Source organism: Phoca vitulina, unplaced genomic scaffold, assembly GCF_004348235.1.
Source record: "Phoca vitulina isolate PV1807 unplaced genomic scaffold, GSC_HSeal_1.0 scaffold92, whole genome shotgun sequence".
Classification (NCBI taxonomy): Eukaryota; Metazoa; Chordata; class Mammalia; order Carnivora; family Phocidae; genus Phoca; species Phoca vitulina.
In genome coordinates, this window is record NW_022589795.1 from 2,979,244 (window position 1) to 3,003,543 (window position 24,300).

Sequence of the window (24,300 nt, forward strand, 5' to 3'; positions counted from 1 at the left end):
AGCTCGCCGCCCGGCTCCTCGGACGGGGCCGCCCCGATGGGACGCCGCGCCCCGGCCCTCGCGCGCCGCTGAGCCGAGCGCCGCCGAGCCGAGCCCGCGCCGCCGCCGCCCGCCGCTGCCCGCTCGCACCCCCCCCCCCCAGGCCCGGAGCCGCGTCCCCGGTCCCCCGGAAAGCTGGATTTCCGAGGCTGGAGGCGCCTGGCCGACTGGGTGGGGACCACCATGGGCAACGCGGCCGGCAGCGCGGAGCAGCCCGCGGGCCCCGCCGCGCCGTCCCCCAAGCAGCCCGCGGCGCCCAAGCAGCCGATGCCCGCGGCCCGAGAGCTGGAGGAGAGGTTTAACCGGGTTCTGGTGAGTGTGACCCGCCGCGCGCTGGGCGCGGGCGGGGGGCGCCAGGGGCTCGGCACGCGTCCCCGCCCCCGGGGGCTCAGGTACCGCTTGGAGATCCCCGGCCCGGTGGCTGCCCCTACAGGGGGTGGGAGTGACAGTGGCTTCTTTCAGAGTGACTTAGCACTCTCCCCCCCAAAACTTTCTTCTGCAGTCGCCCAGTCTGCCGCCCCAAGACACCCCCTTCCCCGGCGCTCCTGGGTCTACAGGTCTAAACAAAAATGTCCTGCGAGGAAGTTGGGAGCCCGGCACGCAAGGGGGTCCTGGGGCATCCCTTTCCGCACTGCACGCAGGCCAAGCCATGGGGCGCAGGTCTGGAGCATCTGCTTGTGTCTCCGGGCCAAAGATGGAAGGGTTACATTTTAACGTCCTGGGAGCTGGAGACCGAGTTCAGGTGTTTGGTCCTGATTCGTTCGTGCCTGGGCTACTGGGAGCTGGGTCCTCAGATCATGCGGAGGGAGTGTCTGTGCAGGGGAGATTGCCTGTGGGTCCTTATCTTGGACATTTCCTCCAGCCCACTGAAGGGATTAAGGTTAGGAGGGGTGGGGTCAGGATGGGTTGGTCTCTCTGGCTTGGGGTGGTGCAGAATTCTGGAACCACCCCCCACCCCCGCACCCCCCACTATCACCTGCTGGAGGAATTGGGGGGCTTGGAGACTAGGCCCCTGGGGAGAGAGCCATCAGCTCAGGCTGAGCCTGGAAGCAGTCAGGATGTGTTTGGGGAGGGGCTCCCGAGCAAAATCAGGGCTCCCTAAGACCTGGTGGGAGGCAGAAGTAGGGAGGGGGAAGGGCCACTCATTCTCACTTCCCTCTCCCTACCTCAGCCCTGTCCCAGGCTTCCTTCTCTAACTAATTGCCTGGTGGCCTGTCTGCTGTCAGCTCCCTTGCTGGACTCTGGGTGACAGGCGAATGAGGCCGTGCTTTTTCCCAGGGGCACTTTGCAGCCTAAGCAGGCAGGCACTGCAGGTCTGAGGGAGATGGCCCAGGGGAGGTGCAGGCAGGCGAGCGATGCTGGCCCGCGGCAGTGCTCAGTCCGGTGTCCCCTCCATCTCCTTGACATCATTTCCCCTCCCTTGGCCAGTCATTGGGCAGTAGTCGCCAGATCCTCTGCATGGCCCCTCATAAGAGTTCCTAGAAATCTTGGCTGCCCCCTCCCAGAAGGAAGGCTAGGAGGGGTTTGGAGGAACTATCGGGTGGGGTGGGGTCTGGTCTATCCTTGTGAAGGTACCTTGCTTGATTAGGGGAGAGGGAGGGACTCTGAGAGACACCTCACACGGGGCAGGCCCTGATTACCCCATCTCCCCACCTGCTTTCCTTTCCCCAAACCCATGGCCTGGCAAAGCTGAGCTGAGCAGATGGGGGAGGGGAGGAGAATGAGGAGAGACAGTCTCTGGGGGTCCATCTGGGGAGCCTGAGTTGGTGGTGGATCCCTGGACCCCTGCCAGCCTGATGGGGGGGTAGGATATGAGTCTGTCTTTCCCCCCAAGTGTGTGTCTGTGGATAGGGGTGGGACAGGCCATCAGGGTGAGGTGCGGGCCCCAGTCCGCTCTCTGTTATACGCACACTAGTGGGGAGGAGTGGTATGAATAATTCAGACCAGTGGGAAATCCAAAAGTCAAATGGTGAAGTTCTGATGCATGTGTAGTTCTTGATTGCCCTGCTTGTGTTTTGGCCTTAGCTCTGATTGGCTGAGTCTGATGCTAATCTCCATGGGGAGTCCCTGAGTACCAGGGCGTGGAGGGCGGAGGCCCAGAGCCGGGTCTTAGAGGGTGTCTTGGTGGAGAAAGCAGCGGTAGCTGGGTAGGAATCTAGGGTGGCAGCACCCACTGGGGCTCAGCTTTCCACCCCAGCCCACAGGACCCCAGTCTGTTTATACTTGGCCTTCTTTCTGGGGAGGGATCAGCCTGTCCCTTGTCCTGGGTGAGCAGAACACACCCCACCCAAGGTCGCTTGGCTAAGAACCTGGCTCCCCTCGCTCTCCACCAACAGGGGCATGAGCCCCGCCCTGGGGTGACAGCCTCGCCCCCGCCTGCAGCTGCCTGGGCTAAGTATTTGGCTAACCCCCCGGGCCTGGCAAGCAATATCGCAGGGCGCGTCTCCATCAGAGCCTGCCTCCGTGGCCAGAGCGGAGTCCTGTCCATAGTGAATGTCTACGTGGAGAAGAGCCTCCGACTGCTGAGAGTGATGGGCCCACCACCCGCCAGGAATCCCCGAGTCTTGATGGCAAAAGCATAGGCCCTTCGGATATGGTCACATGGCCCCAGGGGAGCTCTTCCTTTAGCTTAATCGCAGCCATTTGGTCCCTGGTGGGGAGTAGGATCCTGAGACCCAAAATCACTCCTTGGCTCCTGGCTGTGGGACCCATCTTGTGGGTGAAGGGCGCCGCCACCAAGGCCTACCCCTAGACAGGAGATGGAGCTGGCTCTCCCTTTCCCCACCATGACCTTTCTCCCACGCAGGGGTAGGTGGCGGGGGGCTAATTTTCTAAGGAGGCTGTGAGAGAGAGGGGTGCCCCTGCTTAAAATGGGGGTGGGGAGAAAGATCAGGTTGAGCCAGGCTTTCCTGCTGCTGCCTTAGCAACAGTGGAGGAGTGATGGCTGCCCAGAGACACGGGCCTGCTGTGATGGTGGGAAAACCAGCCCGCCAGACTCCACGCTCTCGCCTCTCCTGCGCCGTGCCCAAGGCTCGTGTCTTCCCAGACCTTCCCCTGGAAGGGTCGGGGTTTGGGATGACAAGGCACTCTTTCCAGGCCTTCCAGAAGTTCCATGCTTACGGCCAGGCATAGGACACCCCTGATCTGTCTGGTCAGGGAGGAGCCTGTGACCTTGGGACCAAGGGACCAAGGGAAGGTGTCCCGGATGTTGTGCTTGAGGCCGAGGGTGATGCTGATCCACATGGTTCGGAGGCCGAACCATTCGGAGACGAGTTTGCCTGCTGGGGCCTGGCCCCCTGGGCTGCCCTTAGCATGTGCCCAGGGACGTAGACATTTGGGGAGGTTGTGGGGGGGAGGTGAGGACAGCCTCACGCAGGGTGTGGATCCTGGAAGTCCTCCTTTCAGCTGGACCCCTTCCCCAAACAGCAGAGGTAGACTCCATTGTGTTGGCCAGCGCTCTTCTCTGGGGCGAGGCAGATGAAGTTCGGGGAGGTGTAGCTGTAGGGGTGCTCAGGCCCTGGACCTCTCATCTCTGGGGTGTCTTACATGGAGGATCCCAATGGGGCTGGGGCCGTGTGGGCAGATGATGGCCTGGACAGGCACTGTGGGGTGACATTCTTAGCAGGCAGGGCTGGCACACGCTGACCCAGGAAACCCAAGGATGTGGTAAGCATGATTCACAGGGACATCTGGGGCCAGTTGGCAAAGAGCTGGGTAAGATGGGCAGGAGCAGGTGGGGCTGCTCTGGGGGCTACCTCTGCACTTTTCCTGGGAGCATGGGGCCCTGGAAGGTGGCTCAGGCGTCCCCGCCTCTGAGGGGGGCAAGGGTTACTCTCGGGAAAAGCAGACTAGCTTCCTGAGCTCTGAGGTCATTACGCTGGGGGGTTGGATTTTGTCTTTGCCACTTATTACCTGGGTGACCTTGAGCAAGTTACTTGACCTCTCTGAACTTCAGTTTTGCCCACGGGTAGAAAGAGAATGCTGCTGGCCCAGGCTGGCCTCCTAGGATTGTTGAAAGATTAAGTAGAGTTTGCTTGACCCAGAGCAAGTGCTCCAGAAACTCTCCCCGACCGTGAGGAAGGGGATGATATTGGAGCAGATAGGGTCCTCTCCATATTGGAGGCCTTCTAGGCCCCTCTGGACTGTGCCTTTCCCCTCTTCCCACCTCCATTACCGAGACCCACCAAAGTTGCCAACGTCAGCCATCACAGGCCAGGCTGCCCTCGCTGCCATCGTGCAGGTCAGCAACAGTGGGGCCTAGACCCAAAACTGCCTGGTGGCCGGAAACCACGAGAGGGAGGGCCCACCTCTCCTGGAGGGTGGGGCAGTGGTGGTAACGGTAGCTGTGTGCACATGGGGAGGGGGTGGGGAGGCCTCCACTTCCCTCTGAGAGACGGTGTGCTGGGGGGGGGGGGTTCCCCAGTGAGTAAGAGCTCAGTGTGGGCAACAACAGGAAGCGTAGGGTGCTGGGTGGCAGGAAATGGGGCTGGCTGTTCCTGGTTCCTCAGACGGCGGACCGGGCCCAGGCTGTCTGAAGACCCCTGGGGGTTCGGGACCCACATTTCTTGCTGCCCTCAGTGAGAAGGAAACTGAGTCTTCTTACCAGCTTGCCAGCCAGGTCAGCTTGGGCAAGCAACTTAATCACTCTCTGCCTCAGTTTCCCATTTGTGAACTGGAGATCATCATAGTATTTCCTGTGTAAGCTTCTTTTTGAGGTTTAAATGAGTCAGTAGATAGAAACCACTTGGAATGGCACTTAGCACAGAGTGGACGTTTGGGGAATGTGTACTGTTGGTGCTGTAATTCTCCCACCGGCTTAGATCAGCTGGGCAGTCCCTGCTGTCCTGGCTCTCCCACCTGGCTTGCCCCTTGTCCCTGCCATGGGGACCCTTCAACCCTGATGGGAGAAGCTGTGAGCTTTTTGGGGTTCTCAACACCTAATCCTGGGCCAGTAACTCCAGAGTCCTCCTCTAAGTCTGGGATTGCCTAGAACTGCCCCAGAAAATCTATATACTGGAACTTCAAAACGTGAACAAAATGGATTGTGTTTGGAGATGCACCGAGAGCTCTAAAACCAAGGTTTAGGCCATGGAGAGGTGGGCGGAGGGGAGATGGATGGGGAAGTGGGGGCTGGGGGACACTTCCTGGCTTCTGGGCCCATCAGGCTGTGGAGGCCCTGTAGGGCTGGTCTGAGACTGGGCTTGGTACCCAAGTTCAAGGGCATTCTGGGACTCAAAGGGCCAGACGTCATGAGGAGAAGGTGGGCAGGTGGGTTGGGACATAGTCTGAGCTCAAGCTGAAAGTGAAACCGGAGGGTGTGGCTGTGTCCAGATGCAGACGGAGCCCGTCAGTCTCCAGGGAGACCTCTCCAGATGTCAGCACTTGGGGGAGAGTGGGTCAAGGCAGTGCTTGCAAGGGGCTGGTCTTGGGGGAGTGAGGCTGGAGGCCCCTCTTGCCCCTGGAGAGGGAGGGACGGCGGAGGGGAGAACATCCCTACACACTCTAACAGGAAGGTTCGGAAATCAGCTCCTTTTCTCGGCCACGCCCTCAAAGATGGATCTTTTCTCCCTCTTCCCCTGACTCAAAGCCTCAAGGGCAACAGGGAAAGGGGGGCTGGAGGGTCAGTTCATTCTTGGCCAAGCCTTGGAGACAGGTCTGTTGGCTCTGGACGTTTTCACAAACTTCTGCTCATCCCACCGGCCCTCACCTCGGGGTCTCCGGTGGACTCCTCCCACCCCCCAATCTGTGAAACCCCTCTGCGCAGTGTGCATCACTGGAGAGTATTATTACATCAAAACACAGCTTCTCACTGGGTATTTCCAGGAGCTCTGGGAGCCGCGAGGCAGAAGGGAAATGTGCCTATTTTCCGGAGGAGGAGGCTGAGGCTCAAGGAGACAGAGGAGTCGTCAGGCTAGGTGGGCCCAGAAGCTGGATGTCCTGAATCCAGCCTGGGCTCTTCCTCCCCCCACGTCCCCTCACGGGAGGCAAGTGTTTCTCCCCACCCCCCCACCCCACACTTGGACCTCCCTGACCTTTCCCGTCCCACGTGAGCGCTGTCCGCCAACCTTGGACTTGTCTCTCAGCCCCCGGCCCCGTGGTACCGCCTCCTTGCCGAGGGCCCTGGGTCTGGGGTCTGGGGTCTGCAGCCGTTTCCCAGGAGGGTTTCACTCCACCCTGAGTGAGCGGCATCTTCTGGCTCCTCTCGCGCTCCTTAGGGTACCCGTCTCCCCGGTGGGCACAGCCGAGGAGCAGCGGCTAATTAGTGCTCAGCGCTGTCAGAGCTATTTCTGATTTCCGAGCCTAAATTTAGCCCGTCTGGCAGGCTGGCACGTAGCCCCCGGGGCTTGAGCATGCCCAGGTGGGGAAGGGGCAAAGGAGTGGCCTGCCCTCCACCACTGTCGGGACAGGTGGGCCCCACAGCAGAGGCCTCCCCCTCCCCGGGAGTAACCACGGGGCGGCCCTGGGGGAGTGGGCCAGGGCGCTGGTTCGGAGTCAGCTCCGGGCTCAAAGCCAGCCTGGCTCCCCACTTCCTGGCTTGGTAACCTTGGGCAGGTCATTAAACTCATCTGTCCTTTCACCTGTAAGATGGGACGGGTGGTGCCGACGGGGGTGGTGAGGGTGTCCCCCGCGGGGAGGGCTCGGAGCAGAGCATTAGTTAGCATTAGCTGCTGCCTCTAGAAGTGCCACTGGGCCCATTCCAGGAACCAGACGGGTCCCTGGGGTGGGTGAGGGCCTGGAAAGACCCATGTTGGGAAGCGGCTGTCCCCTGTAAGGCTCAGTGGCTGGGGCTCAGCCACCCCCCTCACTCCTCCTCACCCCCCTTCCCCGCCACCTCCTCTCTCCTCTGAGTCGGCCACCGCTCCAAGTTTCCCTGACATTGGCTGCCTCCCAGCCTCCCCCTTCCCCCTGAGCCTCGCCCCACTCTGCCCTGCTGCACCCTGGATCTCTGTGGAGATCCAGGAGAGAGAGAGACAGGGATGGAGAAGGGTCCGAGGGAGGCCTTGCCCTCAGCTCCAAGGGCCCTTCCTGGGCGATCGGTCCGTGGTGGCAAGAGCCGTTCTGGCTACTGGCGGCTTGGGGGAGGGCAGCAGAGGAGACAGCAGCGGTTTCCTCAATCCAGGGGCTCACTTTCGCAATGGGGAGAAGAATGACGTACCCCCATCCCCAGCTGGCCTGGGGGGCCCGGTGGGTAGGCCGTTTCACCTCTCAAGTGGGGCGCCCGCCGGAAAGCTTGGGCAATGGGTCCTGAGAGCAGCCAGCTTCCTGTTGTCTGGGACTGACCTAAGGCAGTGATTTTTGGGGGTGAGGTCTGGCCAGAGCCCCAGAACTAGGCCCAGCGCCCCAGAGAGGAAGCTGGCTGCAGAGCCTCGGGTGGGTGGGGCCCCCTCTGTGCTCCAGCTGTGGCCTCCTCTCAGGCCCTTGTGACCGAGGTTGTGTAGTGACCCACCAGAGCTGGTGACAGGGGCCCTCTGACTCTGGGCTGGGGATCCCTGGGGACTCCCACATCCTCAGCGGGACGGAACTCCTTGAGGGCAAGAACTCTTTTGGGGCCTGACGCCTAGGAGACCCTCTTTTAGCCTGGGGTTTACTGAATTGGGGTAGACTGGCATCATCTTCTGTGTCTATTAGGAAGACACGCCAAGTTCAGGGGGGCCAGGGATCCCCTGGTGCCAGCAGCACCGGGCAGGACCCTACACCCACCCTGTGAGGGAGAAGCTGGACGGGCACGGCTGTGGCTGGGGGAGGAGGACCAGGCAGAGCAATGCTGACCTTTCTTAGCTCCTGAGGAGAGTCCCAGCCTGGGCCACCAGCACCACAGACCCAGCATGCTGGCTGCCGGCCCCAGTTCCTGTGGCTGGGTGACCTTCTCCAGGAATCCCCCCCTGCCCCTCCAGCCGTGATGCGCCTGCTTGGAGTTCCCTGCCTGTCTCACAAGCTCCCTTGACTTGTCTCAGTCTCCTCCTTCTAGAACTGATGAGGAGGGAGGGCGCTGGAGAGGGATGAGGAGGACACAGCTGTTTCCACCCTGGCAAGAGGTTTCCTGGTGTTTGTGAGACATTGGTGCCCTGGGCCGGGGCCGCATGTAGTCCCCGTGGTGTGTGGTGGCACGCAGGAGTGGGGCACAATGGGGCCTGGCTGGAGATGGATCCCGCCCAAATGCAAGAAGAGATGGTACCCTCTTATTGCACATGGGGAAGTGACCAGAGGTGCCGGGGGCCCCAGGAAGTTAGGTTGAGAACCCATGCTCTTACCATCACGGCCGATGTGTGGGGAGGTGGTGTACGGATGACAGAGCCCAGGCCCTGGGCTTAGGCAGCCTCAGGGTCAAATCCCAGGGTCGCTTTCTAGCTTTGGGCCTCGGTTTTCTCATTGGCTAATCTACTTATCTCCCGGCGAGAGAGGGTGACAGGGATTCACGAGGATGACAGATCTCCTAGGGAGCTGACCCCATGCCTTGCCCCTCACATTGGGGCCCCAGGCTCCGGGTCCTTACCTTGTCCTCCCCCTCCCCAGAACTGCATGAACTTGCCCCCGGACAAAGTGCAGCTGCTGAGCCAGTATGACAACGAGAAGAAGTGGGAGCTCATTTGTGACCAGGTGGGTACCAGCCCCTTCTGGCATCAGGGTGCCCTGCCCTGGCCAGGCCGGGGCTGGCAGGAGGGGGGGCACTGCCACGCTGCCGGGAGGGCCAAGACCCTGCCCAGAGGCCTGTGTAGCATCTGCACAGGGTGCTGGGGGTGTCTTCAAGACTCTAGAGTCTCCTTCTCTTGGACATGGGCCTCTCCAAGGACCTTATGAGTCCCTAGCAGGGCTGGGTCTGCCCTCTGAAGAGCTGGCAGGGGCTAGTGCGGGGCGCTGGCCAATCCAGCCGGGCCATGTCACTGTTCTCCTTGCTGGGCTTCTTGGAGCAGCCTCTTTTGACCCTCCAGCTCTGGGCTGGGGAGGAGAGGGGGCAACCCCAGGGTTGGGCCTCTTTGGCCCCATGGGAGGTGAGGAAGAAGGGGCAGCATCCCTGTCCTTCTTTTGTTTGGGCCCAGAGGAACTAGTGTCAACCAAGCAGCAGCCCGAAGGTGACCAGTTCCCAAGTGGCAGAGCAAGAACTAGAAGCCCTGTCTCCCGGTGCTCGGTCCGGCACCTGGGTTTGCACCTTCGCGGCTCCCCGGGTGCCCCTGCCTCTCCGGCTCCTAGGGCTGCTGTCTGTGGTGGCAGGGAAGACCCCTCTGGCGCTGCTGGGCCAGGGTGGGGACCTCGTTCAGTGAGGGAGGGAGGCTGGGGGTGGGGAGGTGGGGAGCAAGGAGCCTCCCCTGGGAGCCAGCGCCGGGCCTTCGGCTCCTGCTAATGGACTGGCATGGGATGAGCGGGCCGTGCAGGAGGCCGGGGGGGTAAGGGCTGGGCCCGGGCGGCAGGGTGAGCAGCTGCTTCCAGAGGCTTTGGGGCTGGGGTAGGGGTCCCTGCCCGCCCCCCGCCACCAGGGCGGGGTGTGTGACAGTAGGCACACCTCCAAACCCCACCTCAGGACCGCACTAGGGCTGTGGCTCGTGAGGCCAGCGTGGGGAGCGAAGGGCCGGGACTGGGGTCTTTTAAAGCAGCCTGGTGGGTGGTTTGGTTAGATCTTTAGTATTTCAGAGGGGTCTTCAGATAGCCTGGGACCCGGGGTCAGAGCTGAGGATGGGATTCTGGGGCAAGGGCTGGGGTAACTCTAGCTGTTGCACTGTTCACCCCATTCCGTCTCCCCAGGAGCGGTTTCAAGTCAAGAACCCTCCCACCGCCTATGTCCAGAAGCTGAGGAGCTACCTGGACACCGGAGGGGTGAGCCGCAAGGCAGCGCCAGACTGGATGTCTCACCTGGGGGTATGTGTCCCCCCTTTTCCTCTGGCCCTTCCCCCCGCCGCACCTTCCAAGCTCTGGGCAGTTAGAGTAACTGTGTGAATAAACTTTCTGGTGGCCTTTGTGGGTATGCGTATGAATGTGCGTGTATACTTTCAGGGGATCGAGGGGGCCCTGGGCAGGCTCTCCTGCCTACCTGCGGGGCTTACACGGGTCCACTCGTGTGCACTGTGCAGCGTGCGTGCACGGTGTGGACGGGTGTGTACTACGTGTGTGCTTTCGTGTCCGTACATGGTTGTGAGTGTGTACCCTTGGGTCCACGTGTAGATGTGCGTGTGCATGCCTGCGCGTGCGTGCACAAGTGTGTGTGTAGCCCAGGTGTCCGTGTATGGATGTACCCAGGGCGCTTGTGTATGGATGCGTGTGTGTGTGTGTGTGCTGCACAGATAGTCATATTTGAATGTGTGTGTACCCTGAGGCTCTGTGTGTGTGCGTGTGTGTGCGCCCTCGTCTGTGTGCGGGGCCGCGTGTAGCCTGAGGTGCTTACTCTGCCAGGAAGGCGCGTGGAGGTGGTGGGGGAGGCTGAGCGTGAAAGGCCAGCCGTGGTGGTGGGGGCGCTCAGGCTTCCCCCACCAGACTCTCCTGTCCTTGGTCCCCAGTTTAAGAGGCGAGTTCAGGAGTCCACACAGGTGCTGCGGGAGCTGGAGATCTCCCTGAGGACAAACCACATTGGGTGAGCAAGGGCTCAGATTTCCCTCTTGGGGGCCTCGGAGAGCTCTGTCCCCAGGCAGCTCCTGGGGCTTCCCCTTGCTACTCCCCCGTCACCCCCCAACACCCCCCACCCCTGCATAGGCCGTGCCTGCGGGGCCCCTCGGGGTTGGGGTGTCCAGTACAGCTTCCCTGCCTCCTCTCCTGCCTACCCTCTGTTCACCCCTTGAGGCATGGCGGGGCCATGGGTCCGACCTGAGCCCCCTAGCGCCCTCTAGCCTCACTGGGTCTTTTGAGGTTGGGGCTGGCTGGTGTCTTGGGCGTGGGGTGGGGGATGAGCAGCCCCGGGGCCCTGGCCGTGCCTGTTCCGTGCCCAGTCTGGGCAGGACCTCGCTCCTGGCTGGAACTCAGGGAGCCCTGTGCCCTGCAGGTGGGTGGAGGAGTTCCTCAACGAGGAGAACCGCGGCCTGGATGTGCTCCTCGAGTACCTGGCCTTTGCCCAGTGCTCCGTCACGTAAGCCTCCTGCCCCGGCCTCACGCTGCTTCTCAGAGCCCTGGTCCGTGCTTCCCTGTACCTCATCCACGCCTCCGGCCACGTCCATGCGGTGCCGCCCCAGCCCACCCTGGGCTCACGCACACCGCACCCGCGCGGTGGGTGATGTCCCTTCCTCAGGGCCTGCATGGACAGGGAGGGATGTGGCCTGGGGTGGCCAGCTGGGACCTGGGCGGCTTACTCTTCTGTTCCGTCATTTCCTGGCCCCCTCCTCTGCCCAGCACAGCACCGAGCACAGCCCCTGATCTCCCCTGCACATACCTCTCTCCCCTCAGCGTCCCCCGCCCTGCCCTCAAGGGCCCCTGCAGGGTGGGCCTTCAGCCCCACTCTAACCCCTGCAGGTATGACATGGAGAGCGCAGACAACGGGGTCCCCGGCTCAGAGAAGAGCAAGCCCCTGGAGCAGTCCGTGGAAGATCTCAGCAAGGGGCCGCCCTCGTCCTTGCCTCCCCAGCCCAAGAGCCGCCACCTGACCATCAAGTACGTGGGTCCCCTTGCAGGGTGGCAGGGGGAATAGAAGATTCACCCCTAGACCGTTGCACCCTGCCAGCCCCGCCCCAGGCCCTTGGGGGTGGTGGGAGGGGCAGCCTGGCATTGGGGGTCACAGTAAGGGCCTCGAGCAGGGCTTGAGAGATGGGTGTGTTAAGAAGCCTTCCAGGGATGGGCACCTAGGAACTGGAATCTGGGTGGGTCTGGGATAAAGAAGGTGTTTCTGGGTTGGTGAGACCTCCCTTGTACCTATCTAACCCCCTCTTCTTTCCTGTGCGGCCTCCAGGTGCCCCCCCTCTCCCCGGTACGTAGCCACCTGGGGGCAGGTGCATGCCTGGTTGGCTCGCTGGGTGGGGGTGGGGTTCGGTGGGGTGTTCAGCTGACACCCCTGGGTTCACCTGCTGTGGATAGGCCACTCCACCCTAATGCAGGACATCCTGCTGAGAGGCGGGGAGAGGGAAGAAGACAGCCCTGGGGCCTCATGTGGACCCCCAGCTTCCATCCTTCCAACTTTGGTCTTAGGGACCTACTTCATATTAAGCCCCAAACTCTCACAATATGTTCCTTTGTTTGCTCATTCATTCACTCATTTAACAAATATTTTTTAGCATTTCCTATGTATCAGGCATGGTAGCAGGTGCTCAGGAGAGAGAGAGATCACCCTGCCTTTGGGAGCCCTTGGTCTAGAAGGGGACAATGTTGGACAGGCTATCGTGGAGGTGTGACCGGGAGCTCTGAGAGGGGAGGTGGCTACTTCCCGGGGCATCAGGAAGGTCTTCCAGAAGAGAGAGCACTGCAGCTATGTCTCGCAGATGGATACGGGCTTTACAGGCAGTGATGCGGACAGGGAGGGGCATTCCAGGTGGAAGGAACAGCATGAGCAAAGACTCAGGCATATCTGAGCAATGACGGGAGAAGGACGATGTGGCAGATGGAGGGAGGAGGTAGGGCTTCCCAGTGTTGTTGGAAACACGATAGAATTGTCAAGAGGCACTGATGTGGAAGTCATGATGGGCAGTTCTGCAACAAGGAAAAAAAAATACATATTTTTTAGCAAAGAATTATCAAGGACGCTCTTAGCACTTACTATGTATCAGGCACTGTTCTAAGCTCATTTCATAGTCCCCAAAACCCTATCAGGAAGGTACTATTATTACTATTCCTGTTTTACAAATGAGGAAACTGAGGCACAGGGTGTTTAAGTAAACTTGCCTAGTAAGTGGTGGCTGGGGATTTGAACCCAGGCAGTCTGAATTCAGAGTTGGCCTTTCAAGATGGCCGATTAGCCCATGAGGCTGGGAGCGCCACCTTGTGGAGAGCATTTCCATGGTGATTTCCAGGCTTTGGCTGTCTTCCCTCTATAGGCTGTCTACCCCCACAACACAGCAACCCTTTTTGATGCCAAGTTGCTGTTAAGGGTCTTTGCCTTCCTGAAGCCCCTCCGTACCCCCTTGCAGCATGCCAGGCCCAAGGCCTCGGGACCAAGGAAGACTTCCTGCCCTCAGCCGGCCTCTTTGGTTGGGTGGGTGGGAATCAATTGCCTAATGTTCCAGATGTGCCTTGTGGGGGGGAGGGGTTGTGGGAAGCCGGGTGTAGGACTCTGAGCCCTGCTGCCTCCCCCCTACTCCACCCAGGCTGACCCCTGCCCACAGCAGGAAGGCCCTGCGGAATTCTCGCATCGTTAGCCAGAAGGATGACGTCCACGTGTGCATCATGTGCTTGCGCGCCATCATGAACTACCAGGTTGGTCAGCGAGCGTGAGGCACTGGGGGGCCCCGGGGGAGCCGGGCCTGTCCTCACTGGGGGCTGCCTAAGCCGCTGGGGTTCAGGGACCCACTGTGCCCCCCAGCCCCGACCCTGTTCCCTGCTGGAGAACCCTGGGGATGGGGGCTGTTGAGGGTCTTGAGGACGATGAGGCTCGAGGGGAAGCCCAGATTTCTGCCCCCTCCTGGTCAGGTCCCCTGGAGTACCCTGGACATGACTGGGTCAGGGACATGCCTCCTGTGGGGACCTAGGCACCCCCACCAGGGAAGGCTGGACACAGCGCCCTCAGGGACAGCCGCTCTGGGTGATTCTGTTTGGAGGAGTGGCTGGTGCGGCCAGTCCTCCTTCACTGCGCCGGCTCTTGAGGACTCACTGTGTCCAAGGTGCCGAATCCTGACCCTGGCTTTCGAACAAAGTTATTTAAAAAGAGGGGCCAGGCTCTGGCCGCCACAGAAAAGCCTGTGGTTGGCTCTGAAGAACTTCCCAAGCCTGAGGGCAGTGGGAGACAGGAGGCTATGGCCCTGCGGGTGCCTGAGGTGCTGCGCAGGCCGGTCTGGCAGTCCTGGGGGTCTGCCTGGAGGAGCTGACCTTTCCTCTCTCGCCAGTCTGGCTTCAGCCTCGTCATGACCCACCCAGCCTGTGTCAATGAGATTGCTCTGAGCCTCAACAACAAGAACCCCAGGTGAGGTCCGGGCCCCTCACCTTTCTCCACGTCTAGATTCTCCTGCCACTTCACCCCTGGCTACTCTGCTCCCCCATTCTCAGGACTGCTGACCAGGCTCATCCCACCCCTCCTCCCCATCAGCTGCCCTCCCTGCCCTCCCACAGCCAGGCCCACCCACAGCCTTGCTGTGGGGCCTGCTTTCAAGGGGTAAACTGGCCCTCCTGTCCCCAGAACCAAGGCTCTGGTGCTGGAGCTGCTGGCAGCCGTGTGCCTGGTTCGAGGAGGGCATGACATCATCCTGGCAGCCTTTGACAACTTCAAGGAGGTACTGAAGCCCCCCCACCCCAACAGGGGCTTGCTCCCTAGGGCTGCTTGGAGTCCTGTGGCTGGCAGTTGCGGCCTCCGCTGGGGGCAGCTGGGAGTGTTGGGCGGGCATTTGGGGAGCACAGGGTGAGGATAATCTGGGATGGGGAAGCTTCAAAGGGCAGGAGCCAGGTCACGTAGGGGCACTGCCTGGGGCGACAAGGACAACTACGGGGATCTGCTGAACCTCTGGCCCTCAGCCTGGCCAGATCCAAACTGGGCTTGGTCCATGCGTTTCCGGGTTGCATACATATGCCTCTGCTGACTCTGGCTAAGTGGATGCATGAGAATATGATGCATAAGGTGGGGTACGGTCATTCATTCCCTTCATGACTATTTGTTGAGTGCCTACTATGTGTCAGGCACAGAGTGGGCACTTGGGATGCATCAGTGAGCAAAAGAAACAAAGAAGGCAGGGGAGGACAGATAATAAACAATATACTAAATGAGCAGATTATATAATGTATCTGAAAACGGTGGACACTCTGAGGAACAAGAGCAGGCTGCCAGAGGGGCAGGAGGAACGGGTCGCAGGGTGGACAGGGAGGCCTCCCGGAGATGGTGAAGCTTGAGCAAAGCTGTGAGGGAAGTGAGAGGCTTGGTGTGGTGGCGATCTCGAGTAAGAGCACACCAGGCACACGGAACTGCAGGTGCAAAGGCCCTGAGGTGGGAAGGTGCCAGGACACCAGTGTGGCCAGTGCAGTAAGTGAAGGGAGGGCTGGGGGAGATGGAGAGGGAGGGGAGGTTTTGAGCAGAAGAGCGACGTGGCCTGACTTCGATTTAGTGGGGAGGAGCCCGTAGAAACACAAGGGTGGTGGCTGGAAATGGCTTGGGAGGTGTGTCACTGGGGCCCTCATGACAGCCATTCTCCCCACCCAGGTGTGTGGGGAGCAGCACCGCTTCGAAAAGCTGATGGAATATTTCCAGAAAGAGGACAGCAACATTGACTTCATGGTGAGCTTGGGAGCCCAGGCTGGGCCTGGCCACCCTGGCCACCCTCGGTGTGAGGAGCAGCCTGGGGGCCGGGGTCTCCGGCTTCTGGGCTCTGCTCCTGCGAAGTATGAGGACTGAGTGGCTGGTCGGGGAAGGGTGGATGTCAGAGACAGGGAAGCTGGAGGGGGGGGACCTGGGGGAGAAATACGGGTAGGGCCAAAGCTGGGTTAGCTGAGTGAGAAATGGGGAAAAGGAGAGACTTGGGAGTAAATGGGGGACAGAAGGCACTGAGCACCCCCACCCGGAGGGTCACAGACCTGCTTGTGGGCTCTGCTTCCCAGGTGGCCTGCATGCAGTTCATCAACATCGTGGTCCACTCCGTGGAGAACATGAACTTCCGTGTCTTCCTGCAATATGAGTTCACGCACCTGGGCCTGGACTTGTACTTGGAGGTGAGCCCTGCATCCCCCCGCTGGGACTTAACCACTCACCAACTGCAGAGTGTGGCTCTGTGCTTAGCAGCATGGGTGTTGAGGTCAGGCAGATCTGGTTCAAATCCCGACTCTGCCCCTTCCAAGCCCATGTGACTTTGGATAGGTTTCTTCTTCTCTCAGAGTCTCATTTTTCCCATCTGTAAAACAAGAGAATCATAAAGGTAATAATGACTCTAAATAGAATGAGGCAGAACGTTTTCTGCCACCTTATAGGCACGTGGTCCATGGAGCTATTATCACAGGCACAGGAACAGGCTCTGGGTGGCCCTGGGTCTGTCTGGCTTTGGGAGCATCAGCCTCAGACAGGTTCTGACTGAAGCGCATAATGGGGAGCACGGAGATATTGGGCCACAGTGGGAGCTGGCTCATGTTGGATGGGTCCAGGTCCTAGAGGAGTTCCTTGCCCTGGGGACGGTAGGCAGAGGGGCTTGGCGCTTCCTGGTCCAGCCTGTGCAGAGAAGCTGCAGGTTCCCTGATTCCTTTGGGAGGCTTCTTGGAGGAGCAGGGCCTTTGGGATTGGATTTCTGAAAGCCAAAAGGTGAAAAGCTGGTGGGGGTGATATATCCATGCAGGGGAATATTATTCAGCCATGTAAGGGAATGAAGTACTGATACATGCCACCACATGGAGGAACCTTAAAAGCATTATGCTAAGTGAAAGAAGCCAGACACAAAAGCCCCAACACTGTATGATTCCTTTATATGAACGTCCAGAAGAGATAAGTCCACAGGGGCAGAAGGTCGATTGGCAGTTGCCAGTGGTCGGGGGAGGAGCGAATAGGGACTGACTGCTAACAGGTACAGGGGTTCTTCTAGGGTGATGAAAATGTTCTGGAATTAGACAGTGGTGATGTTTGCACAACCCTGTGAATATACGAAGAACTACTGAGTTCTATGCTTTAAAATAATGAATTTTATGGTATGTCAATTATATCTCAATAATAAAAAAAAAAAAAGCACGCTGGGGCTCAGGCCCCTCCCTCTAGGCCCTAGGGGTGAGAGGGGGGTCCTGGAAAGACCCCTCGCCTCCGGCCTCACCCTGCTCTTTCCGTCCGGGGCAGAGGCTGCGGCTCACCGAGAGTGACAAGCTGCAGGTGCAGATTCAAGCATACTTGGACAACGTTTTTGACGTGGGTGCGCTGCTGGAGGATACTGAGACCAAGAACGCGGTGCTGGAGCACATGGAGGAGCTGCAGGAGCAGGCGGCCCTGGTGAGAGCCGCTCCCCAACTCGGCCCAGCACATAGGAGGCCCCGGGGCCTCACACCGGCATCAGGCATTGGTTCTGGGTACGAGTAGCGGGTGGCTGTCTGCCTGGCCCCTGACTTGGACCTGAATCCAAATCTCGAATCCTGTGGCCTCTTTCTCAGTGAGCCTTCGCTGGGCTCCTACCCTGCGGGACCTCTGAGGAAGGCAGGCCGCTCCTCTCCCCGCGCTCGGAGCCCACACCCTGGCTTGGGTGGAACTGGGTGCCTGGCGCCCGTCCTGGCCCAGTCTCTCTCCACCCACCTCCCTCCTCAGGGGTGCCTTGGTTCCTCCTCCCGAGAGAATGTTAGTGCCCTCAGGATCTCACCTACTTGGGTTCAAGTGCCAGGCTCAGCCCACCCGCCAGGCACGTCCGGAAGCCTCCCCCAGCCCTGCAGGCAGGCGTGCCTGCTGCCGCCCCCTCAGTGCCCAGCGGCGGGTGGGGGCTCACCATGAGCTGTGCCACAGCTGACAGAGAAGCTTCGGGACGCGGAGAACGAATCCATGGCCAAGATCGCCGAGCTGGAAAAGCAGCTAAGCCAGGCTCGAAAGGAGTTGGAGACCCTGCGGGTGAGGCTGGGGGCGGAGGGGGCCGGGCCAGGGGCGGGCCGGGCTCCCAAGAACTGGCCCGGTGGGGCTTCTAGGCTTGACACTTCCTCTACCCGGGCAAGAGGGTGGGGGCTCTGTGCCAGGCCTGCTGGGAGGCACTGACCTCCCCCCCCCCCCCCCCCCCCGGGCAGGGGGGGGGGGCCCCGGGCCCGGCCCCCCGGGGGGCCCCCCCCCCCCCCCCCCCCCCGCCCCGGGGCTCACAGGAGCGCTTCAGCGAGTCGACCCCCATGGGCGCCTCCAGGCGTCCTCCTGAGCCTGAGAAAGTGCCTACCTCCGTCCCGGCGGCGCGGCCCTCGGCCCTCGAGCTGAAGGTGGAGGAGCTGCAGGAGAAGGGGTTAATCCGTATCGTGCGGGGGCCAGGGGATGCTGTCTCCATCGAGATCCTTCCGGTCGCTGTGGCAACTCCGAGCGGCAGTGACGCCCCGACTCCCCCGGGAGTGCCCACCGGCTCACCCAGCCCAGGTGCGCAGGAGCTTCAGGCTGGGTGCGGTGCGCGCGTGGGAGCCGGGGTCTGAAAGGAGAGTGGGGAGACGTGGGTTCGGGGTTGTGGGCGTGGCTCAGGTGGTTGCGGGAGGGTAGACGGGGACCCAGTGCGCATGCGCAGGGAGGGGAGGCAGCGGCCAGAGCACCTAGGTCCGGAACTTGATACCCCCCTCCTTCTTCCCGTCTTGGGTTCTCGGTTCTTTGTCGGCTCAGATCTCCCACCTGCGGCAGAGCCGGCTCCCGGAGCAGCACCCCCACCGCCGCCTCCACCACCTCCACTTCCCGGCCTCTCCGACCAGCAGGAAGCCCCGCCTTCGGCACCCCCGCTGTCCTCACCCCTCCCTGGCAGCTCCGAGCCCCCGCCCCCGCCGCCGCTGCCGGGAGACTTGCCGCCCCCGCCCCCGCCCCCGCCGCCGCCTCCCGGCACAGATGGACCCGTGCCTCCGCCGCCTCTGCCGCCTCCAGGGGGTTCCTCTGGAGGGTCCGGCCAGGAGATGGGCCCAGGTGAGTGGACCGCCCAGGGCTGGGGGCAGATATGGAGGTGCCCCGACCTCAGTGTCCTCCAGGACCTTGTGTATGGGGGCCTCCTATTTCCTTCTGCCTGTCCTGTCAGGCCTCTCTGGGCCCTGGGTCCCGCCAATGACACCACCCTCACCTCCCCAGTGCTCACCCCTCTCTCCCTGTCCCAGGAGTGAAGGCCAAGAAACCCATACAGACCAAGTTCAGAATGCCACTCTTAAACTGGGTAGCCCTGAAACCCAACCAGATCACGGGCACTGTCTTCACTGAGCTCAATGACGAGAAGGTGCTGCAGGTGAGTGTGGCCCTGTCTTGCTTCCAGTGTGGGCGCCAGGGGAGAGGGGACTTGCCTGGATCATGCTAGGGCATCTCCTTGGGCATGGAGGCCCAGGGATGGGTGTTAAATTACATGGATTGTTAAGATACATGGATTAGTGTATCTGATAGGCAGCATGTCCTGACTCCCCTGGAGGCTTTCCCCTCACTCACTGTAGAGGGCACATCTGGCCTCCGGTCTGGCCTCTCCTCCTTTTAAGCTTCTTTCCCACCACCCCCACAGGCAACCAGGGTTTCAACTCTTTTTTTTTTTAAGAGGGAGTAGGGTGGAGTGCAGGGGTGGGGCAGAGGGAGAGGGGGAGAGAGAGTCCCAAGCAAACTCCAAGCTCAGCGAGGAGCCCAATGTGGGGCTCAGTCTCACAACCATGAGATCATGACCTGAGCCGAAACCAAGAGTCAGATGCTCAACGAACGGAGACACCCAGGTGCCTCCAGCCCTTCTAATTCTACTTTTAGTCTTCCAAAAGGGATGTGTTCTCTTGCCTCCAGGTCATTGGTCATGCTGTTCCTTCTGCCTGGAATGCCCTTCCCTTTCCCCTTTTTACCCCCCGCCAATTCAGCTTTTCCTTCAGCTGTAAGGGCTTGGAGTCTGGGTCCCCAGTGTTGGGTACTGCTCTTCCTCCTCGATGCTCTCTGTACTTCCCCTGTATCCCCCATCAGGGCTTGTGGTCAAGCCGGGTTACTGGTTTGTTTCTCTGCTGGTGGTGTGGTCAGAGCTGGATAGCTGGTTCAGCCAGGAATATATCAGACCCCAGCCCGCCCAGCCCCACCTCCTCTCCCTGTGCCCTCAGGAGCTAGACATGAGTGACTTTGAGGAGCAGTTCAAGACTAAGTCCCAAGGTCCCAGCCTGGACCTCAGTGCTCTCAAGGGTAAGGCAGCCCAGAAGGCCCCCAGCAAGGCCACCCTCATCGAGGCCAACCGGGCCAAGAACCTGGCGATCACCTTGCGCAAGGGCAACCTGGGGGCTGACCGCATCTGCCAGGCCATTGAGACGTGAGTACCTCTGCCCTGCACTTGTGAGTAGCCCAGCTCCTCTACTAGGCCAGGGTCATCAGGCATCTGGTAAAAGAGTCCCAACTACGGGGCAGAGCCCATCAAGCTTCATGCTAACCCTGGTCAGGGAGTAGGGCTGGGAACCTTGTTCCCATTTTCAGGCCAAGAAAACTGAGGCCATAGTGTGAGTCCACGCCCAGACTGAGACATTCCCGTTTCCTCCCTGCCTCCTTGCCCAGCTGTGGGCACTCAGGCCCAGGCATTTACAGCTGGGCCTCTGGCACTGATGTATGATAGGGACCTCTGGCTTCCCAGCTCCCAACTTCCCTGACTCCTACCTCTTGGTCCCTGAAGCTATTGGCAAAGAGCAAATACTGAAGTTCATTTATTCAATCGGGGTAGTGGGGTGGGGGTATAGTCCTGCCCTCAAGAACTGGTGGGTATAGAGCGATAACTACCCCACCTTCCACCAGGTACGACCTACAGGCCCTTGGCCTGGACTTCCTGGAGCTGCTGACCCGCTTCCTGCCCACGGAGTACGAGCGTAGCCTGATCGCCCGCTTCGAGCAGGAGCAGCGACCCATGGAGGAGCTGTCGGAGGAGGACCGCTTCATGCTCCGCTTCAGCCGCATCCCGCGCCTGCCCGAGCGCATGGCCACGCTCACCTTCCTGGGCAACTTTCCGGATACTGTCCAGCTGCTCATGCCGGTGTGGGCGGGGCAGGCAGAGCGGTGTGGGCGGGGCAGGGCGGTGTGGGCGGGGCAGGCAGGGCGCTGCGTTCTGGGTTGGGGATGCGAGGAGGCAGCTAGCAGCCTCCGCGGGGAGAGGGCATGTAGGAGTACTTGAGCCTCCCATGGGCTTGCCCCCCACCCTGCCCCAACTTACCTTGCCTCTCCAATTGCACCCTCAGCAACTGAATGCCATAATTGCAGCCTCAATGTCCATCAAGTCCTCTGACAAACTCCGCCAGATCCTGGAGGTGAGAGCCTGGGGCAAGGGCCTGGGAAGTGGGGCCCACTCATGACTCCTCGCCTGTTCTGGGTCGTGTGAGGGGGAGACCCCGGCCTTGCCCTGCACTCCTAGGATGCAACAGATATGTTCCCAACTCTCACATAGAAAGACAAAGCTAAGGTAGGGGTGGAGGTCCTGTCTACAACAGTGCGCCTTAGACTCCTCCTGAGGGCTGAGCCCCCTCTGAGGATCACTGTGTGATTAGCAGAGCGCCCACACCTGCTCAGTGGAGTCTAGTGGAGGTCCCGGGAGCCAGTAGAAATGGCTGTTAGATAGACCGTGACATCACAGCAGAGGGGATGTCAGCCGCGAAGTTCTGGGTGGGAACAGCAGAGGACAACACTGGGTATGCTAAGGGGCACCTGGCTGGCTCAGTTGATTGAGTATTACAAGACTTTTTTTTTCAGTTTATAATTATTTATTTAAGAAATCTCTACACTACACCGAATGTGGGACTCAAACTCATGACCCTAAGATCAAGAGTTGCATGTTCCTCCAGCTGAGCCAGCCAGGCGCCCCAAGCATGTGACTCTTGATCTCGGGGTTGTGGGTTCGAGCCCCACATTGGGTGTGGAGATTACTTAAAAATAAAATCTTAAAAACATTGGGGAGGCCAGGCACATATGTCAGACAGCTACACACGCGTGTACGTGGTCATGGACCTGAGGGGCCCGCGCAGGAGTCTAGTGCGGGCTGAGCGTGTGGGGCTTGCTTTTCACCACATTTTCTTGTGCAGTTTATACTTGAGGGGGTTCCCTCAGCCCCAGCACCTGCTGAGCACCCCCCTCCCCCCCAGATTGTCCTGGCCTTTGGCAACTACATGAACAGCAGCAAGCGTGGGGCAGCCTATGGCTTCCGGCTCCAGAGCCTGGATGTGGTGAGGGGCACAAGGAGGGGTTCCCCGGCCTGGGGGATGGGGGACAGCCGGTGGCCTGCGGCTGACAACAGGCCTGCATGCAGCTGCTGGAGATGAAGTCCACGGACCGCAAGCAGACGCTGTTGCACTACCTGGTGAAGGTCATTGCCGAGAAGTACCCACAGCTCACAGGCTTCCACAGCGACCTGCACTTCTTGGACAAGGCAGGCTCAGGTATTGGTGCGGGTACCCCTCCTGGGCGGGGAGGGGCTCTGCCCTGGGGACTGATAGGGGCTGAGAAAAAGTGAGGGGACCACAGGGTGTCATTGGACGGGAATGCCACCTCTCTGATTCCCTGCCTCTGTGCTGCCCCACCCCCCACTCAGTGTCCTTGGACAGCGTCCTAGGGGACGTGCGCTCCCTGCAGCGAGGCCTCGAGCTGACCCAGCGAGAGTTTGTGCGGCAGGACGACTGCATGGTGCTCAAGGAGTTCCTGAGGTCCAACTCGCCCACCATGGATAAGCTGCTGGCAGACAGCAAGACCGCTCAGGTGGGCCGGGGCTGGCTGGGCCCTGGAGGTGGGGTGGTGGTGGTGGGGGGGGGATGAAGTGGGGGAGGGGGCAGGGGGCCCATCTGCCTGGAGGAGCAGAGATGAAGTGGCCAGTGTCTTAAAGGCACATGGAGCTCCTAGGGGTCGTGCTGGTGGGGCTGACAGGCTGTGCCCACAGGAGGCCTACGAGTCCGTGGTGGAGTACTTCGGAGAGAACCCCAAGACCACGTCCCCCTCCATGTTCTTTTCCCTCTTTAGCCGCTTCATCAAGGCCTACAAGGTATGTGTGTCTGGTGGGCGGGCTGGGACCCCTGCGGGGCATTTTGGCCTCTCCACCTGGGCAGTGCGGAGGGTGGGGGACGCTTCTGTCTGGGGGTGGGATAAGACTCCCCTCACGGAGACCCACCTTGGCCCCCCAGAAAGCTGAACAGGAGGTGGAACAGTGGAAGAAGGAGGCAGTAGCCCAGGAGGCAGGTGCCGACGCCCCCAGCAAAGAAGAAGCCCCAGCACCCAAGGTAGGCAGCTGCGCCTGAGCTTGGCACTTTGCAGGGATCCTCATCCCAAAGATGTGGCCCTCATTTCTGTGAACAGACCCTGCCCAAGGTGAGGACGGTGCCCCAGCAGCCTGGGATGGGAAGGGCTTCCTCCTGCTCCAGCCTGCTGTGGGGGATCAGGCAGACAGATGTTCTAGGGTCTGGTGGCCTGGGGAGAGGGGATCCTGGAGTTGGAGCTACTCACCTTCCATGCCCTACCCCCCCATCACCACCCAAGGCCCGGAGGCAGCAGATGGACCTCATCTCTGAGCTGAAGCGGAAGCAGCAGAAGGAGCCACTTATCTACGAGAGTGACCGCGACGGGGCCATTGAAGATATCATCACAGGTGAGGCTTTGGCTGGGCCTGTCCTATCCTCTCTCCGTCCTTCTAATGCTGTCCTCCCCCCTCTCCCCACCCTAGGGGTCTGGCTGTCTCACTGCTTCTTGCTACTTTTTCTGTCTTTTTTCCTTTCTCTCCCCCCTCCTCCCTCCCAACCCTCAGTGCTCAAGACGGTGCCCTTCACGGCCCGCACTGGCAAGCGGACGTCCAGGCTCCTCTGTGAGGCCAGCCTGGGAGAAGAGATCCCTCTCTAGCCCCCAGGTACCTGGGTAGCCTGGCCTGTGATCCCAGAAGCTGCCCACAACCCTGGGGGCCCCTCGGGGGACTGGATCATGCTACCCTCCCTTGGGCCATGCGCGGCTGGGGTGTGCTTGAGCGGAGTCTGGTAAACATAGGTCCCTTCCCACATGCACACCACCTGGGTCCCTACAATGGGGAGGCAGACTCCTAGCCCCGGGGCAGACTTCAGAAGGTAAGTGTCTCTCTTCTTGGCTGCCAGATCTGCGGAACCAGCCCTACATCCGTGCAGACACAGGCCGCAGAAGTGCTCGTCGGCGCCCCCCGGGACCCCCCATGCAGGTCACCTCGGACCTCTCGCTGTAACCGCTCTTTCTGGCAGATGGACTCAGTGGGGAGTGGGGGGGGGGTGGCAAGCCGGGGCTCAGGGGCTCAAGGAAGGTGGTCCTCAGCTCGGCTGGGCCGGGCAGCCCCCTCTGCAGCTGCCGCCGTTCTCCGAGATGGTCCCACCTCAAGTGGTCGGGCGCGGGGGCGTGGGGGGGGACAGCATCGCCGGCCCCTCCCCCAAATGCTGCTTGCAGCACCCCTCTCCCCCTAATAGCCATACTTAGCCTCAGCCGGAGCCTGGCCTGTAACTTATAAAGTGCAACCTCGCGCTCCACCCCCAGCTCCGGGAACTCTCCATGGACCTTATTTTTATACAAGATTAATAAAGATGTTTGCAAAAGATCCGCGTCCGCTCTGTGCCCGCCCC

At 60.7% G+C, this 24,300-nt stretch overlaps 1 protein-coding gene and 1 long non-coding RNA gene across 6 annotated transcripts; one reads left to right on the plus strand and one right to left on the minus strand.

Annotated features, from left to right (window-relative positions):
* Positions 1 to 156: 156 nt before the first annotated feature.
* On the plus strand, positions 157 to 24,273 carry FMNL1 (formin like 1). Of its 4 annotated transcripts, XM_032396591.1 has the most exons (28): positions 157 to 351; positions 8,554 to 8,637; positions 9,778 to 9,891; positions 10,527 to 10,600; positions 11,006 to 11,089; positions 11,470 to 11,607; positions 11,903 to 11,920; positions 13,251 to 13,359; positions 13,986 to 14,062; positions 14,276 to 14,369; positions 15,287 to 15,361; positions 15,682 to 15,792; positions 16,895 to 17,044; positions 17,546 to 17,647; positions 17,890 to 18,148; positions 18,383 to 18,673; positions 18,859 to 18,983; positions 19,816 to 20,018; positions 20,492 to 20,726; positions 20,929 to 20,997; positions 21,826 to 21,906; positions 21,990 to 22,119; positions 22,272 to 22,435; positions 22,614 to 22,715; positions 22,855 to 22,950; positions 23,207 to 23,315; positions 23,472 to 23,570; positions 23,809 to 24,273. In XM_032396591.1, exons 1-27 carry the CDS (start codon positions 223 to 225, stop codon positions 23,561 to 23,563), a joined length of 3,315 nt encoding a protein of 1,104 aa, XP_032252482.1. In that variant the 5' UTR covers positions 157 to 222; the 3' UTR covers positions 23,564 to 23,570; positions 23,809 to 24,273. The 4 variants fall into 4 exon arrangements, with proteins under 4 accessions (XP_032252482.1, XP_032252481.1, XP_032252484.1 ...); XM_032396590.1 differs by lacking the exon at positions 23,472 to 23,570; XM_032396593.1 differs by lacking the exon at positions 11,903 to 11,920.
* LOC116626977 lies at positions 12,018 to 18,044 on the minus strand. Of its 2 annotated transcripts, XR_004298384.1 has the most exons (5): positions 17,958 to 18,044; positions 17,529 to 17,599; positions 15,832 to 15,971; positions 15,658 to 15,747; positions 12,018 to 12,636 (listed from the first exon to the last, which is right to left on the minus strand). It is a non-coding gene; the product is annotated as an uncharacterized LOC116626977 (long non-coding RNA). The 2 variants fall into 2 exon arrangements; XR_004298385.1 differs by lacking the exon at positions 17,529 to 17,599.
* Positions 24,274 to 24,300: the final 27 nt, after the last annotated feature.